At 43.9% G+C, this 15,800-nt stretch overlaps 1 protein-coding gene across 6 annotated transcripts in view; it reads left to right on the top strand.

Annotated features, from left to right (window-relative positions):
- ift88 (intraflagellar transport 88 homolog) overlaps positions 1-15,170 on the top strand; it is a 15,288-nt gene extending 118 nt beyond the window's left edge. The window contains exons 1-26 of one of the 6 annotated variants that reach the window (XM_068572492.1): positions 1-84; positions 514-576; positions 1,117-1,176; positions 1,333-1,386; positions 1,749-1,812; positions 1,933-2,002; positions 2,765-2,855; positions 2,987-3,091; positions 3,294-3,396; positions 3,812-4,158; positions 4,543-4,613; positions 4,710-4,796; positions 5,148-5,247; positions 6,527-6,613; positions 7,236-7,422; positions 7,598-7,706; positions 7,814-7,964; positions 8,589-8,704; positions 9,128-9,180; positions 9,520-9,585; positions 9,784-9,890; positions 10,432-10,504; positions 10,929-10,979; positions 12,079-12,096; positions 13,696-13,806; positions 14,690-15,170. The exon at positions 1-84 is cut by the window's left edge and continues 118 nt beyond it. In XM_068572492.1, the coding sequence (XP_068428593.1) occupies positions 4-84; positions 514-576; positions 1,117-1,176; positions 1,333-1,386; positions 1,749-1,812; positions 1,933-2,002; positions 2,765-2,855; positions 2,987-3,091; positions 3,294-3,396; positions 3,812-4,158; positions 4,543-4,613; positions 4,710-4,796; positions 5,148-5,247; positions 6,527-6,613; positions 7,236-7,422; positions 7,598-7,706; positions 7,814-7,964; positions 8,589-8,704; positions 9,128-9,180; positions 9,520-9,585; positions 9,784-9,890; positions 10,432-10,504; positions 10,929-10,979; positions 12,079-12,096; positions 13,696-13,806; positions 14,690-14,811 (2,547 nt within the window). In that variant the 5' untranslated portion in view covers positions 1-3 and the 3' untranslated portion in view covers positions 14,812-15,170. Of the gene's footprint in view, positions 85-513; positions 577-1,116; positions 1,177-1,332; positions 1,387-1,748; positions 1,813-1,932; positions 2,003-2,764; positions 2,856-2,986; positions 3,092-3,293; positions 3,397-3,811; positions 4,159-4,542; positions 4,614-4,709; positions 4,797-5,147; positions 5,248-6,526; positions 6,614-7,235; positions 7,423-7,597; positions 7,707-7,813; positions 7,965-8,588; positions 8,705-9,127; positions 9,181-9,519; positions 9,586-9,783; positions 9,891-10,431; positions 10,505-10,925; positions 10,980-12,078; positions 12,097-13,695; positions 13,807-14,689 lie in introns of all 6 variants that reach the window. The other 5 variants (XM_068572491.1, XM_068572495.1, XM_068572494.1 and 2 more) reach the window with 5 other exon arrangements.
- The last annotated feature ends 630 nt before the right edge of the window (positions 15,171-15,800 follow it).

Genomic DNA, 15,800 nt, shown 5'->3' with positions numbered 1-15,800 from the left:
GACATGGAGCACGTGCACCTGGCCGTGGAGGAGGAGGACCTCTACTCCGGATACAACGACTACAACCCGACGTTTGACTCCGAGGTGAAGCGCTGTTAAACAGCTAAAAAGCGAGTTACAGATGTAAAGAATAATCATAACATAGACAGCATATCTCATTCAGACTTATGAATATGTAAAGATTAAAACACAGTGTTATTACTGTGCTTTCACTGGGTTTGTGGCCTGAATAAATGTTTCATCTTTACACAACTATTTATACACAAGGGGAGATTCGCTTAGCGTTTTTATGTATTTATTATTGTAAGTATTCTATATTGTCTTTAATTTACTTGTTTGACTATTTCTCATTGATCCTTTAGCTACATTTTGTATTATTGTTCTGCTGCCATTTTTCTTTTGTTCTTGTAACTTTGTTTGGAAAAGTGCTATGTAAATATCGTTTATTATTATTATTATTATTATTATTATTATTATTATTATTATTATGACTAATTATTGACACATTCCCAGGAGTTGGAGAATGATGAGGGCTTCCAGCAAGCATTGAGGACGAGTCATGGCAGAAGACCTCCGGTGAGTACTGACTAGTGTTACTCACTTTAAGATTCAGATTATCAATACAAGATATAATCAACTAATACATTATTATATCTTATTATATGTTAAGGTTTAAGATAAGCCCTACATTAAAGTGATGAACACAAGAATACCTTAATATTATAAAACAGTGCTAAAATAAACAACATGTATGATTCTGAAATGAGCCTGGATAAGACATACTTTTGTTTTTTTTGTATATTTTGATACTAATACTTTTCTGCTTTGACTCAAGTAGCATTTCAAATGCAGGACTTTACTTTGTAGCTGTGTGTTTCTACACTGAGGTATTGCAGCTCTTACTTTAGTAATACTTCATCCAGTACTGCGTTTACTGAAATCCAGAAGTAAAGCACGAGTTAGAGGTTGTGTGTGTGTGTGTGCGAATGAGAGTGTGTGCGTGTGTGTGCATGCATGTGTGCGTGCGGGAGAAGAGCATCCACTATGTCCTAATTGCACTAAATTGCTGATACTCTGATAATATTATAATAATCTGTCTTCTTGTTAATTTTCCAGATGACTGCAAAGTTTCCCGGCACGGCCATGGGAGCTCGTCCGTTAGCGACGTCCTTTGGCGTGAGTACAAAGACACGGAGAGTTCAGAATGAAACCTGAAGACTTGAACAGCTGCAGTAGTGAACACTGGACGTTAAGTGAATCAGTGCATCACACTAGCGTTTTCATAAATTCTATTTATTTTCATAATCCTCGTCCCTTTTTCGCTTCACGAAGGCTCGCATCCCTTTGGCGTCGTCGATGGGCCGGACCATGACCGGCGCGCCGCAGGTGAGCGAACAATATCAAATAAGTTAGCTAAATATCACTGAATCAGCCAAATTAACTGATTATTTTTCATGCATATATGTGGAGCAGACATCTTGTTGGAAAAGTGTGACAAAATCACATGACCTGTCACATGACCCACCAAGATGTTCAGCAGGTGTCACTTTGGGACTTCATGAGTTAAAATCAAAGATAAAGATGTTTATTGAATGTTCCAGAACATTTGAAGGACGTGTGACACCGTCACTGAGGGTCCTCATGGCTTAACAATAGAACAGTGTAGAAAGGGAAGCAAATGAGGACATATATCACTATAATATATCACTATAATACATCACTATGGTGTTGTTGTTCCAATGTGACAGGATGCAGCGGCCCGCCCCATGACGGCCGTGCGAGCAGCCGGTTACACCTCGTCTCTGACCCGCGGTGAGCCGAGGATGGAACAGCTCTCTGATCTTCATCAACCCACATCAAGCTATTTGTATTAGCATGAACCGCTACGTTTAGCTCTGGGCAAACGATGAAGTATGATTTTATATTTTTCAGGCTCGACCTTTGACCCTCTGGGTCAGTCCAAAGGCCCCGCACCGCCACTGGAGACAAAGAACGAGGACACGTGAGCTGACGCTCTGTTATTAATCGATCTGTATCTTTATAGCGGCTCAAAGTTCTCCTCAGATTAAGAAAATAGGACGGAACAAATGTGGAGCGGGAAAACGACAAAAGCAATTCAATATACAAGAACATGATGAAAATGTTATAAAATACCATTAAAAGCTTAAAAACAGATCTAGTACTAAAACAGCGTGTCACAAAATCAAGTTTAATCAAATTAGAATAACATTTTTCCACTTAGATGTGTAGAAAATAATGTAAATAGAATTATATTAATCACAGGCCTGACTGAATAGGTAGGTTGTAAGTTAATGTTTAAACTCTTTTTAACATTTTACCAGCATCATCCAAGACTAGTGTTTCCTCTTTTGATTTACTTTACGTTTAGCTGAGGCTTTTATCCAAAGTGACTGACAATAACTGCATTCAACCAGAAGGACAAACTTACAATAACAAGAATGAAGAAAGTACAATTTCTTCAATAAAGTAAAATACAAAGTGTTTATCAGTGAGAGATATTTAAGTGCTACTAAAGTGCTACATTCCTTACTCAAGAATAAAGTATATAATCGATAACACGTCTTGCAGTGGGGCTCAAATATGTTTGACTCCTACGAGCTAATGAATGCTAAGTGGTATAACAATATGCGTTTAAACACATTTGATTCTGTCCTCTGTGAATCTAAGTGAGAGAGAAGCTTTGCTCCTCTCAGAGGAACCCGTAGTCTCTCAGCCTCACGCTGCTGGCTCTGTGCTCCTGCAGGCCCGAAGAGAAGATCAAGATCCTGGAGAAGAAAGTCAACGACCTGATTAAAGAGAGCTGCATGGCTCAGAGCACCGGAGCCTTACAGCTGGTCAGTTCGGTTTCGTGAGAGAGAGAGAGAGAGAGAGAGAGACTCAGATCGGCTGTGATTAGTGTGTCTCTCCGGTTGAAGTGTATCTTCACATAGAGCTCATGGTTTCCCCTCCTGGTGTGTCTCTGCAGGCTCTGGAGAAAGCCAAAGAGGCCGGGAGGAAGGAGAGGACGCTGGTGAGACAGAGGGAGCAGTCTGGCAACGCGGACCACGTCAACCTGGACCTCACCTACTCTGTAAGGAGCTGCAGAACCTGCTGCTGCATGTCTGACACAATGCTGCTGCTACTGTTCATACAGGAAGAATACAGACAAGGAATCCCATATACCACCTGAAGTGTTTTAGTTTTAAGAATGATTTGACTTAGAAATATTGAAATAATAATAATAATAATAATAATAATAATAATAATAATGATAAAGTGTCTGTCGTTACCAGGTTTTGCTCAACCTCGCCAACCAGTATGCCAACAACGACATGTACCCAGAGGCTCTGAACAGCTACCAGGTGATCGTGAAGAACAAGATGTTCAGTAACGCAGGTGAGCACGCGCTGCAGATGGATATATATGTATACACATATATATATATAAATATATATATAGCTGCTCAATCATGCAAGAAAAATTTAAAAAAAATAAATAAATCCAAGAGGATATTTGTTACTGCGATCCTGCAGCATCAAAGTACAAATTATTATGACATAACTTGAACTGAAAATACATAAATATTGTCTGTACTGTAGCACTGGGACAATAATAATAAAACACAGGATTGTAAACAAGCCCCTAAATGTAGTATAGCTTTAAGAAAACTGTCAAGTTTATGATGCAGAGTGCATTGATTCAAAGTGTTTGTGTTCTCTGGTTAATATCTGCATGCACATGACCTAACATTAGCTTTGGCAATAATGCATCCCACAATGCCTTGCATCGTCTGTCTCTTACGACCTCCAAGGCCGCCTGAAGGTCAACATGGCCAACATCTACGTGAAGCAGAAGAGCTACCCGAAGGCCATCAAGTTCTACCGGATGGCTCTGGACCAGATCTCCAATGCGCACAAGGAGATGCGGATCAAGATCATGCAGAACATCGGCGTGGTGTTCGTGCGCATGGGCCAGTACTCGGACGCCATCACGTCCTTCGAGCACATCATGAGCGAGAGCCCCAACATCAAGACGGGCTTCAACCTCATCCTGTGCTACTACGCCATCGGGGACCGCGAGCGGATGAAGAAGGCCTTCCAGAAGCTCATCTCCGTCCCGCTGGGCGTCGACGACGAGGACAAGTACCTCCCGTCTCACGTGAGTCACCTGACCGCCGTTTGTTGTTGTTGTTGTTGTTGTTTATTTATATAGAGCATTGTGGAGGCGGGGCCTCTCCTTTCACTCTCTCTGGTGAGAACCTTCATCATAACGTTCACGTTGTTTTTGCCTGTTTATTGATTGTGTTTCCAGCTGCAGATAACGATCGGGCTCGGCTACATTTATTAAAGTTATAATGTTTTTAATTATAACCTTCTCTCCAAATGTTCTCTCTGAACGTTCCCTCTGAATGTTTCCTGTAACAGAACCTGGTTCCTCTGAAGTTCCCTGTAACAGAACCTGGTTCCTCTGAAGGTTCCCTGTAACAGAACCTGGTTCCTCTGAAGGTTCCCTGTAACAGAACCTGGTTCTTCTGTCCCTCAGGATGAAGCGGACCCCGGTCTGGTCATCGAGGCGATAAAGAACGACAGACTTCACCAGATGGAGAGAGATCTGTGAGAACGCTCGTCTTCAGCTCCGTCACCGCCTTGTTGTTGTTGATGATGTTGTTGTTGTGTTGTTGATGTTGTTGTTGCATGTGCTCCATGTAGGAAGGTCCTGGCTGAGAAGTACATCATGACGGCAGCCAAGCTCATCGCTCCGGCCATCGAGATGTCTTTTGCAACCGGATTCGACTGGTTTGTTGTTTTTACTTTTTATCCTCAACATCTAAAACATGCTTAAGGCTGCTGATGCAATGTTCTCACGGTTCTTTAAGATGGTTCTTATACGAGGTTCTAATGGTTCTTTAAGCTGCTGATACAAGGTTCTACTGGTTCTTTAATCTGCTGATACGAGGTTCTACTGGTTCTTTAAGCTGCTGATACGAGGTTCTACTGGTTCTTCAACTCTCAGAGGGAAGATCTGAGAGCAGATCCCTCATGAATCTTCACAGAATATCTTTCATAACTTGATGCTTTTACAGCCAGCATCAAACGGTGTGATGCCGCTCATGTGTTGTTGTTGTTGTTGTTGTTGTGTGTCTTTAGGTGTGTGGACATGGTGAAGAGCTCTCAGTACGTTGAGCTCGCCAACGACCTGGAGATCAACAAAGCCATCACCTACCTGAGGCAGAGGGACTTCAACCAGGTGAGTGCTGCTCAGAGCTCTTAAAGGGCCACACACGCTCCTTTAGTCGTCATCATAATAATCCTAATAATAATAAAGCTCCTTTAGTCAGCGCTTCCTGTTTGATTTAACATTTGTGAGTAGAATTAAACATCTTAAAATTTAAAATGAAACAATTTAACAGATGAGTAAAAAGAGTAAAACATTTAAAATGACAAAAATAATCTCCCTCTTTACATGTGTGGATGATCCAGTCTTTGTCGTCCTTTTTGTTTTATTTCTTCCATCTTTTCATGATCCCAGCATTGTGTCACTGTACAGTTAATATTATTATTGATTTATTGATTCATTCCTCCTGTCATGAAGCATTTCACTCCTTCTCATTGCCTCGTTCTCTCGTCTCCTTTCCTTCCCGTCTGCATGCCTCAGGCTGAGGTACGTCAGCTTCTGTTTCCATTCACTACATTGAGTTGGTTTTCCCTCCTGACCTGTTGCTGCTTTTACAATATAATGAAACACTGACACACTGACACACTGACACATTGACACATTGACATATTGACACACTGGCATATTGACACATTGACATATTGACACACTGACACATTGACACATTGACACACTGACACATTGACATATTGACACACTGACACATTGACATATTGACACTGGCATATCGACACATTGACACTGGCATATTGATACACTGACATAGTAACGCATTGGCATATTGACACATTGACACATTGACACGTTGACACATTGACACATTGACACGTTGACACACTGACATATTGACACATTGGCATATTGGCATATTGACACATTGACACATTGACACATTGGCACGTTGACACATTGACATATTGACACATTGACACATTGACACATTGACACATTGACATATTGACACACTGACATATTGACACATTAACACATTTGCACACTGACACATTGACTCATTGACACGTTCTGCTCTTGGTCCTGCAGCTGCAGTGGAGCTGCTGGTTTCTCCAGACTTCTACACATTATTATTATGTTGGAAAAACTCCCCCCAGTATGTGATGCATTCGCAGTGGCATAACGACCAATCAAAGAGTTTTATTAAAAAGAAAAAAACATCATTGGACTGTAATTCCTTGTTCCTTTATATCCTGCAGTACTCATTAAGGGTGAATCACATGATTGGATCTTTTATGCGTGGAGGTGTTTTATATTCTGGGGGAGTCGGCTTGCTCTGAAGCTTTACAGGGCGTCTGGTGACCTTTGACCCTGACGGCTTTTCCTGGTGTCTTCTCAGGCGGTGGAGACGCTGAAGACGTTCGAGAAGAAGGACAGCCGAGTGAAGAGCGCAGCGGCCACCAACCTCTCCTTCCTTTACTTCCTGGTGAGACGCTCTGGTCATGGAAACAAGGAGTTAGAGGATTCAGGGTTCATACCGTCATGGAAAACCTGGAAGAGTCATGGAGTTTGGTTTAAAGTCATGGAAATTTGGTTTGAAGTCATCGAAAGTCATGGAAATTTGGTTTGAAGTCATGGAAATTTGATTTAAAGTCATGGAAAAGTCATGGAAATGTGGTTTAGAGTCATGGAAAGTCATGGAAGTTGGGTTTGAAGTCATGGAACAGTCATGGAAATTGTGTTTAAAGTCATGGAAAAGTCAAGACAATTTGGTTTAAAGTCATGAAAAGTCATGGAAATTTGGTTTGAAGTCATTGAAAGTCATGGAAATTTGGTTTGAAGTCATGGAAATTTGATTTAAAGTCATGGAAAGTCATGGAAATTTGGTTTGAAGTCATAGGAATTTGGGTTAAAGTCATGGAAAAGTCATGAAAATTTGATTTAAAGTCATTGAAAAGTCATGGAAATCCATTAGTCAAAATGTGTATGAACCCTTGATATGTGTTTGTGCTCCAGGACATTCAGACACAGCTGATTTGCTGTCGGGCGTCCGCTCTCCTCTCCTCTTCCTCCTCTCTTCTTCCTCCTCTCTTCTTCCGCTGTTGCAGGAGAAGGACTACGACCAGGCCGACCGGTACGCCGACCTCGCCATGACGGCTGACCGCTACAACCCGGCCGCGATCATCAACAAGGCCAACACGATGTTCGTGAAGCAGGACTTTGAGAAGGCTGCAGAGCTGTACAAGGAGGCCCTGAGGAACGACTCCTCCTGCACCGAGGCCCTCTACAACCTGGGTAACCAGCAGGACCGTGCAGCCTCAAAACGACTTGTTGTCTCCTCGTAGTCACTTCAGTCCAAGATGTCCCGAGTTCAGCAGCGATAAGCCGGCGTACAGATCACGATCTTCTTGCTGTCAGCTTCCATAGTCTAGTCCACTTGTCCACTTGTCCTCTTGTCCTCTTGTCCTAGGTTTAACCTACAAAGGCCTGAATCGTCTGGAGGAAGCTCTGGACTGCTTCCTGAAGCTCCACGCCATCCTGAGGAACAGCGCCCAGGTCATGTACCAGCTGGCCAACCTGTATCCTGCTGACCGCGTCTCTCTGCATTTGCTTCAAGCAGTCGTACACGCGGAGACGTTTCTGTTCTTTGAGCGGTTCGAACCCGTCCTTGACTCCCTGGCTCCAGGTACGAGCTCCTGGAGGACCCCCAGCAGGCCATCGAGTGGCTGATCCAGGTCCTGAGTGTCACCCACACGGACCCCCAGGCTCTGGCCAAACTGGGAGAGCTCCACGACGGCGAGGGGGACAAGTCCCAGGCTTTCCAGTACTACTACGAGGTACATGTAGTACTATTACAAGGTACCGGTATACGTAGACCTACTACGAGCTACCGGAATATTATAGTACTACTACGAGGTACCAGAATATGTATCACTACTGCGAGGTACTTGAATATGTATCATTACTACGAGGTACTGGAATATGTATCACTACTATGAGGTACTGGAATATGTATCACTACTACGAGGTACTGGAATGTGTATCACTACTACGAGGTACTGGAATATGTATCACTACTACGAGGTACTGGAATATGTATCACTACTACGAGGTACTGGAATATGTATCACTACTACGAGGTATCAGAATATGTATCACTACTACGAGGTATCAGAATATGTATCACTACTACGAGGTACCTGAATATGTATCACTACTACGAGGTACCTGAATATGTATCACTACTACGAGGTACCTGAATATGTATCACTACGAGGAGGTACCTGAATATGTATCACTACTACGAGGTACCTGAATATGTATGACTACTACGAGGTACCTGAATATGTATCACTACTACGAGGTACCTGAATATGTTCTTCCTGGACGTGTGACTCGCTCGCGCTGCCTCAGGTTTGTCTCTGCATACTTTGCTGTGTGAACGCTCGTGTGGCTTCCAGTCCTTCAGGTACTTCCCCTCCAACATCGACGTGATCGAGTGGCTCGGGGCGTACTACATCGAGACGCAGTTCTGCGAGAAGGCCATCCAGTACTTTGAGAGAGCCACGCTGATTCAGTAAGTAGCCACCAAGGTTCAGAAAATACCAAAAAACTTGAGTATTTCAACTTCATCGTCAGAAATATATTCAAGAACACGCAAACGACCAAACACACATGACATAAAGAAGATTTTATGCTCCGTATATCTGGAAAAAACTCCCAGAAAACTGCAACGCTCCCTTCTTCTACGTCCAGGACAAAGACATTTGTTTTCTGTTTTATTAAATCAAATCATTTCTTAATATACACCGGAGCTTTTCTCCTCGTGCTTTAATCTATTTGAGCTTCTTTCTTCATTTTTTAAATTGTATTTAAACATACTTTTCTGGTGTTTCTTTCACGCTTTCGTCTCTGTGTTCTTTGTGTTTTATGTGAAGAGCTTTTAACCGCCTCGTGCTGTTAACGATGAACTGATACATCGTCATGCGTTCTTCCTCAGGCCCACTCAGGTGAAGTGGCAGCTCATGGTGGCCAGCTGCTACCGGAGGAGTGGTGAGCGCCGCCTGTTCCTCCTCCTTCACCCCACGGCCAAAACCTCCTGTCTGCAGAAAGATGCAGGAAAACCTGTCTGCACTGTATTGTTCTTTGTGTGTGATGTATTGGGTATTCTTAACAAACAGCATTCTGCAAGAAACAACTTTTTTTTTTTAGTATTGTCAAAAAAAAAGTGCATTTTTCAGACGGGAGGTTTTGCTCTTTAGTCATCGAATATCATTTGAACAACGTGTCAACTCCTCTTGATACTGAACACCAGATGATAGAGAAGTAACTGGAAAGTTAAACCAGTTAAAGTTGTTCACTTTAAGACTCTTTTCTCTTCTCTTCCTTCAGGAAACTACCAGAGAGCTCTGGAAACGTACAAAGACATCCACCGCAAGTTTCCAGAAAACATGGAGTGTAATGCATCTCGTTTCTCTACGCAGCTTCCACCTACAGAGCAGGACACGAGTTCACTGAGCGTGTGTGTGTGTGTGTGTGTGTGTGTGTGTGTGTGTGTGTGTGTGTGTGTGTGTGTGTGTGTGTGTGTGTGTGTGTGTGTGTGTCTGTGTGTGTGTGTGTGTGTCTGTGTCTGTGTGTGCGTGTGTGTGCGTGCAGGCCTGCGTTTCCTGGTGAGGTTGTGCACAGACATGGGACTGAAGGAGGTTCAGGAATACGCCACCAAGCTGAAGAAAGCCGAGAAGATGAAGGAGATCAGGGAGCAGGTACCTCTCTCTAGTCTGTAGTCTGAAACTTAATCCCAGATGAGGTCGCAGAGGAAGAGGAGGGAGGAAGGAGGAAGAGGAGGGAGCAGCAGCAGCAGGAGGAGGAGGGGGAGAAGGAGGGGAAGAGGAAGATGAGGAGGAGGACTTTGTCAAATCACAAGCAGCTGCTCTGAGATCCATCCTGCAGACGTCGACGCTTCAATCCCAGAGATTTCCATCCTGAAGGAAAACAAGTGGCAGCTCACGAAGCGGCTCAGAGATGAAATGATGATAATATTTAAAATGTCTTAAATCACTTGTTTGTAGCTGAAACAGAGGACTTTTTTGCCAGTACAAAATATATCTTTTATGACCAGTGAAAAATGTCAGGTTATTATTATTATTTAACTTTTAAACACTTGTAAAAAAGGTTCCGTCAACACATTTAAAAGCTGGATATCATAAATACTTTTGATTTAAGTTATTTTGTTTTCTTCCCGATCCCTCTCTTCCTCCTCTTCCTCTTCTTCTTCTTCTTCTTCTTCCTCCTCTTCCTCCTCAGAGGGGGAAGTCTGGACGGGACGGCAGCGCCAGGAGCCGGAGAGAAGGACGAGAGGGCAGCGCAGGCAGCACAGGTGAGTCAGGGGGTCCCACTACACACACACACACACACACACACACACACACACACACACACACACACACACACACACACACACACACACACACACACACACACACACCTGCACCAGTAGCTCATCCCACTGGTCTGAACATCTGGGGAGAAGGTTGCACATCTGTAACACACTGTTACACACTGTAACACACTCTCTGGGATGGTTTGTTCAAGAGCAACACAACGTTTGAACAGCAATTTCGTCGATGTTTAGACGTTTTTTATTGAACAGTTTGCCACGGAGAATGTGTGTGTGTGTGTGTGTGTGTGTGTGTGTGTGTGTGTGTGTGTGTGTGTGTGTGTGTGTGTGCTGCTGAAGCCTGTAATCTCTTCATGTGCGTCCTCACTTCTCTCCTGTGTGTCTTCATGCTGCTGGACAGCAGGCGTCTCCACACCCGTCCTCACGTCTCCTCAGAAGGCCAGCGGGATTCTGGGTAGACACTATGTCTTTACTCTACAGACACTACAGACACAATGTATTTATACTACAGACACTACAGATACAAGGTCTTTACTCTACAGACACTACAGACACAATGTATTTACACTACAGACACTACAGACACCAGGTCTTTACATTACAGACACTACAGACACCATGTCTTTACTATACAGACACTACAGACACCATGTCTTTACTATACAGACACCATGTATTTACTATACAGACACTACAGACACCATGTCTTTACTATACAGACACCACAGACATCATGTCTTTACTATACAGACACCACAGACATCATGTCTTTACTATACAGACACTACAGACATCATGTCTTTACTATACAGACACTACAGACACCATGTATTTACACTACAGACACTACAGGCACCATGTCTTTACACTGCAGACATTACAGACACCATGTCTTTACACTACAGACACTACAGGCACCATGTCTTTACTCCTTGTTGTGGTTGCAGCTGTAACATCTTTCCAGATCAATAGACTCTGACAACGTGGCCTCATGTCTAGAACCAGACTGTTTCCAGCTCTCTTTCACTACAGACACACAACAGACACACAACAGACACACAACAGACACACAACAGACTCAGACGCTCTGACGCTGGAAACCTGGCGCTTCGGCAGATTTCAAACGCGATCCAGACAAACTGAGAGAGAGCTGCCAAAAGCTGAAGAACGAGGCCAGCTGCTCTTTTACTGCAGGAAAACATAGTTATTGATTCAGAGAGAGATACTTTATTCATCCCCAGGGAAGACAAGTTATATATATATATATATATATATATATATATATATATATATATATATATATATATATATATATATATATAACTTGTCTTCCGTGTAGTTTCTAGTTGTCAGATCTCTAACATGTTTGACTCGTTTGAGATTCTTGAATCTTTCCAACTTGTTTACCTCTGACTCCTCTTGTTTACCTCTGACGCCTCCTCTTGTTTACCTCTAACTCCTCCTCTTGTTTACCTCTGACTCCTCCTCTTGTTTACCTCTCACTCTTCCTCTTGTTTACCTCTCTCTCTTCTTGCTTCCTGCCGGCGCCTCAGAGACGGACGTGAAAGCAGGTGAGAGAATCGACGCCGTGAAACTGCATCAGACGATCTGTCGTCTGTGACTTGAAGTATAATTCTGCACTTTTTTTACTATAACATTGTGTATTTGTAAACTGCAGTATTACTACTTTGAATACTCCTGAATACTCTCTGCTGCATAAGAGGTGTGAAGTTGCCGGGCAGGTGTGATGTTGTGCGTCAGTGTTTGCACTGAGGAGGCGGTCGCACAACGTTCAGGTGTGTGAGGAAACACACACTGAGTCTTCTGTGAAGCGAGGGTTTGATTTCTCTCCACTTGTATTAGATAACTTTTGGTGTTTTTACCGTGCAAAAAACCCTTTTACAAGTATTTATTATTCATTTTCCAAACAGGTCTGAGCAGGAAAGTCAGTTGCAAAAGCCAGAAAGTTGACTCATCCAAATCGATCCCAAAATAAAAACCCTCTGGTGTAACTTTTATTCGTGGAAACTGTTGCACGCGATCACTTCTGACTCGTGTCATCCCTCGTTTCCCAGCTAGAAGAGAGCGAGAGCAGAGAATAAAAATCCCCACCGAGCCGGTCCAAGAAGAGAGAGCAGTGCTCTGGTGTTGCTCTGCTACCTGGCAGCCAGATGTGCAGGCGGCTGCCATCACATCTGTCCGTCAGCTCTGCGTCTCGCTGGACGCAACCGAGACTCTGATTCAGCAGAAAACAAGATAAAACTCTCTTGTGTTGGGAGTACAAATGAACATTTTGTTTGCCGGGAGGCTGATATGGAAGATCCCTGTCCCAGGACCTCACATGGGATCAGGAACAACTCCCCAAATACAGATATTAAAAACCCTTTAACAGGATGGACAGCAGCAACAGATGTCATGTGACCAGCATGAGCAGCGCGACAGAGTTACAGCTCATGACATGAACATAAACTATTCATATAATGAGTCGTATACGCATGGTACACCATCCAGAGAGACGCAGTCCATAAGGGGTAGAGAGGAGGGGCCAATATTAAAATAAATATGCAGACCGAATAACAAAAAGTACATAAACGTATTTATATTGCAACACAAGAGTGTAGTTAAAGAATAATTATAGTAAAAAGAAACTTCATTTTTACACATAGTGCTTTAAATCAAAGGAGAATGTACATTAAAAACAGATATGAGATATTTAAATGTGAGAAACACAAAGTTCAAAATGAGTGTAAATGTGTGTGTGGTGCTGTGTGGGATTCACACACACAGACACACACACACAGAGACATCTCACGTCTCCACCATGTTGACTTTATCCAGAGGGACATAAAGCTGCTCGCTCTCAGCTCGACCTCCGTGACCTTTGAGTTCATCTAGTTTCTCACGTTGTTATCTGACGGCTGTCTGGGGGAGAGACTCCCTCAGCTGAACGATGGCATGCTTTAGTGGGACACACACACACACACACACACACACACACACACACTCACACTCACACACAACCACGTACACACACTGATGATGTCCAGCTTTGAGGAACATATCTAAACATGTTTTTTACTGTCAGAACTGTCAGAGCAAATATACTCAATATTGGGTACGTTTCTTATTGCGTGTGTGTGTGTGTGTGTCTGCATGTGTGTGTTGTGCAGACAGCGGCCACAGCGGCGGCGGCAGCGGCAGGAGAGAGCGGCTGAGCGCCAAGATGAGGTCACTTCCTGGTTCCAACGAGCCGTACGAGGCCAGCAGCCCGAAGGAGATCGGTGAGGACTCGCTTCTCTTTTTCTATCTTTGACATCTTGAAATCATCTTTTAAATCTTTATTCAGTCTGTGATTGAATGAAACAAACAGTTTATGTATTTAATATAAATGCTTTTCCCCTGGCGTTGTGCTTAAACTCTTCTTTGGGTCAAAAGACCTTCTTTGCACGTCGTGCACTTTATTACTTAATATTTAATGATTGTTCATAAACAAAATGGGTCAAAATGTGATTTCATTAAACCTTGTGATTTGTTTACATATTTACAATAAAGAACATTTAACACATGTTTGCAGACCACTCCCTCTTAAGGTCACTATTCCAGCTTCATGCTAGCAGGCTAGTTGAATCTTGCTACTCTGTTACCGTAAAAGTCAGGTTATGAGCCGCTACTGCCTTCCATGGTTGTTCCTCCTGCTAGCTCCCCGCTGTAGCCAGCTAGCGCTGCTACTAGCTCATTGCTAGCTCCCTGCTGTAGCCAGCTATCGCTGCTTCTAGCTTATTGCTAGCTCCTCGCTGTAGCCAGCTATCGCTGCTTCTAGCTTATTGCTAGCTCCTCGCTGTAGCCAGCTAGCGCTGCTTCTAGCTCTCCCAAGGTAACCACAGAAGGCACCGGAACCAGCCGCTAGCGGGGAGCTAGCAGCAGCGCTAGCTGGCTCCAGCGGGGAGCTAGCGGGAACAACCACTGAAGGTAGCAGCAGCTTGTAACCAGACTTTTACGGTCGTGGTCTTTTAGTTTGTAATAGCTGGTGGTGGTTTAAATGCTCCTTGTTTTAAAGAAGCTTGAAGGGTTTTTCAGAGCGTTTGTTGGGAGAACAGCGCTCCACACTCGTCAGCTGGAGCTCGAGAGCGACATTGTGACCGCTGCCTTGCCCCCCGTGTGCAGACGCGTCCTACGCCGACCCCCTGGGCCCGCAGGCCGAGCGGCCCAAGACCGGCGCCAAGAAGCGCGTGGAGGACGACGACTTCGCCGACGAAGAGCTGGGAGACGACCTGCTGCCGGAGTAGCTGCTCTTCATCACCGAGAGAGAACTACGAGCGAAGCGTTTCCTCCTCTTCAGCAACACACACACACACACGTTCTGGAGTAGAGACGTCATGAGGGTCCAGAGTGAGAAGCTGTCCATCTTCATCCACTTGATTCCAGGAACACAAACAATGCAAACATAGAGATGTGAAATATGTAAGACTGATGAGTGTGTGTGTGTGTGTGTGTGTGAGAGAGAGTGTGAGGGCAGCTGGTAAATCCATCACCATCATACAACGAACTCCTGTAATTCATCCGTTTCCTTTTTTTTTTACATTTTGAAAATGTTTATTTGTCGTATAATATTTATTACTTTGATGTTTGTTTGTTTGAATAAAAGATAAACTATTTTACCAGAAAGAGTTGTTAATGGAAGTGATTTGTGGATGAGGCAGCAGACCAAACACGAGAGGAACATCAAGAGTTCAATGTACTAAATTATTTCCATGGTTTCATTTAAAGTGAGGGAGGAATGAAGGAGCAGATATAAATGGTATAAAAGTTATAAATGTCTAAAAAAATCTAAATGTTCTTCCAGCATTTTTAAATGATTTGTGTCCTCGAGGGGATGATTTCCTTTGACGTAGCTGGTTGGACATAAATCACTTCATCTGAGTGAGGAGGCCAAGGCCGCGTGCACGCGCACCGCCAGAGAGTCTGGACGTCCCCTCCGGCAGGAGCGCGCTCCTCTTTTATTACCGAGGAGTTTATCTTCAGCTTGATAGAGACTCCTTCTGGGTTCTGGAACACACGGTTCTGGAACACACGGTTCTGGAACACACGGGTCCATCTGATTTTACGCGCGCACCTCGGGGCGGTTTTCTCTTAAACAGAGAGCATCAGGTGGGAAACTTCTGGTTCTGGTTCTGGGGGCCGTTATTCCTCCCGGCCCCAGACACTGTGGACGTGTCGTGCACGACATGTGTCCCGGCGGCGCGCCCGCGGTCTCTCCGACGCCTCCAGCAGTCCA

The sequence above is a fragment of the Clinocottus analis genome, unplaced genomic scaffold, assembly GCF_023055335.1.
Source record: "Clinocottus analis isolate CAN_PGR_092001 unplaced genomic scaffold, fCliAna1.0.p SCAF_12, whole genome shotgun sequence".
Taxonomy (NCBI): domain Eukaryota; kingdom Metazoa; phylum Chordata; class Actinopteri; order Perciformes; family Cottidae; genus Clinocottus; species Clinocottus analis.
This window is presented reverse-complemented; position numbering and strand designations above follow the sequence as displayed.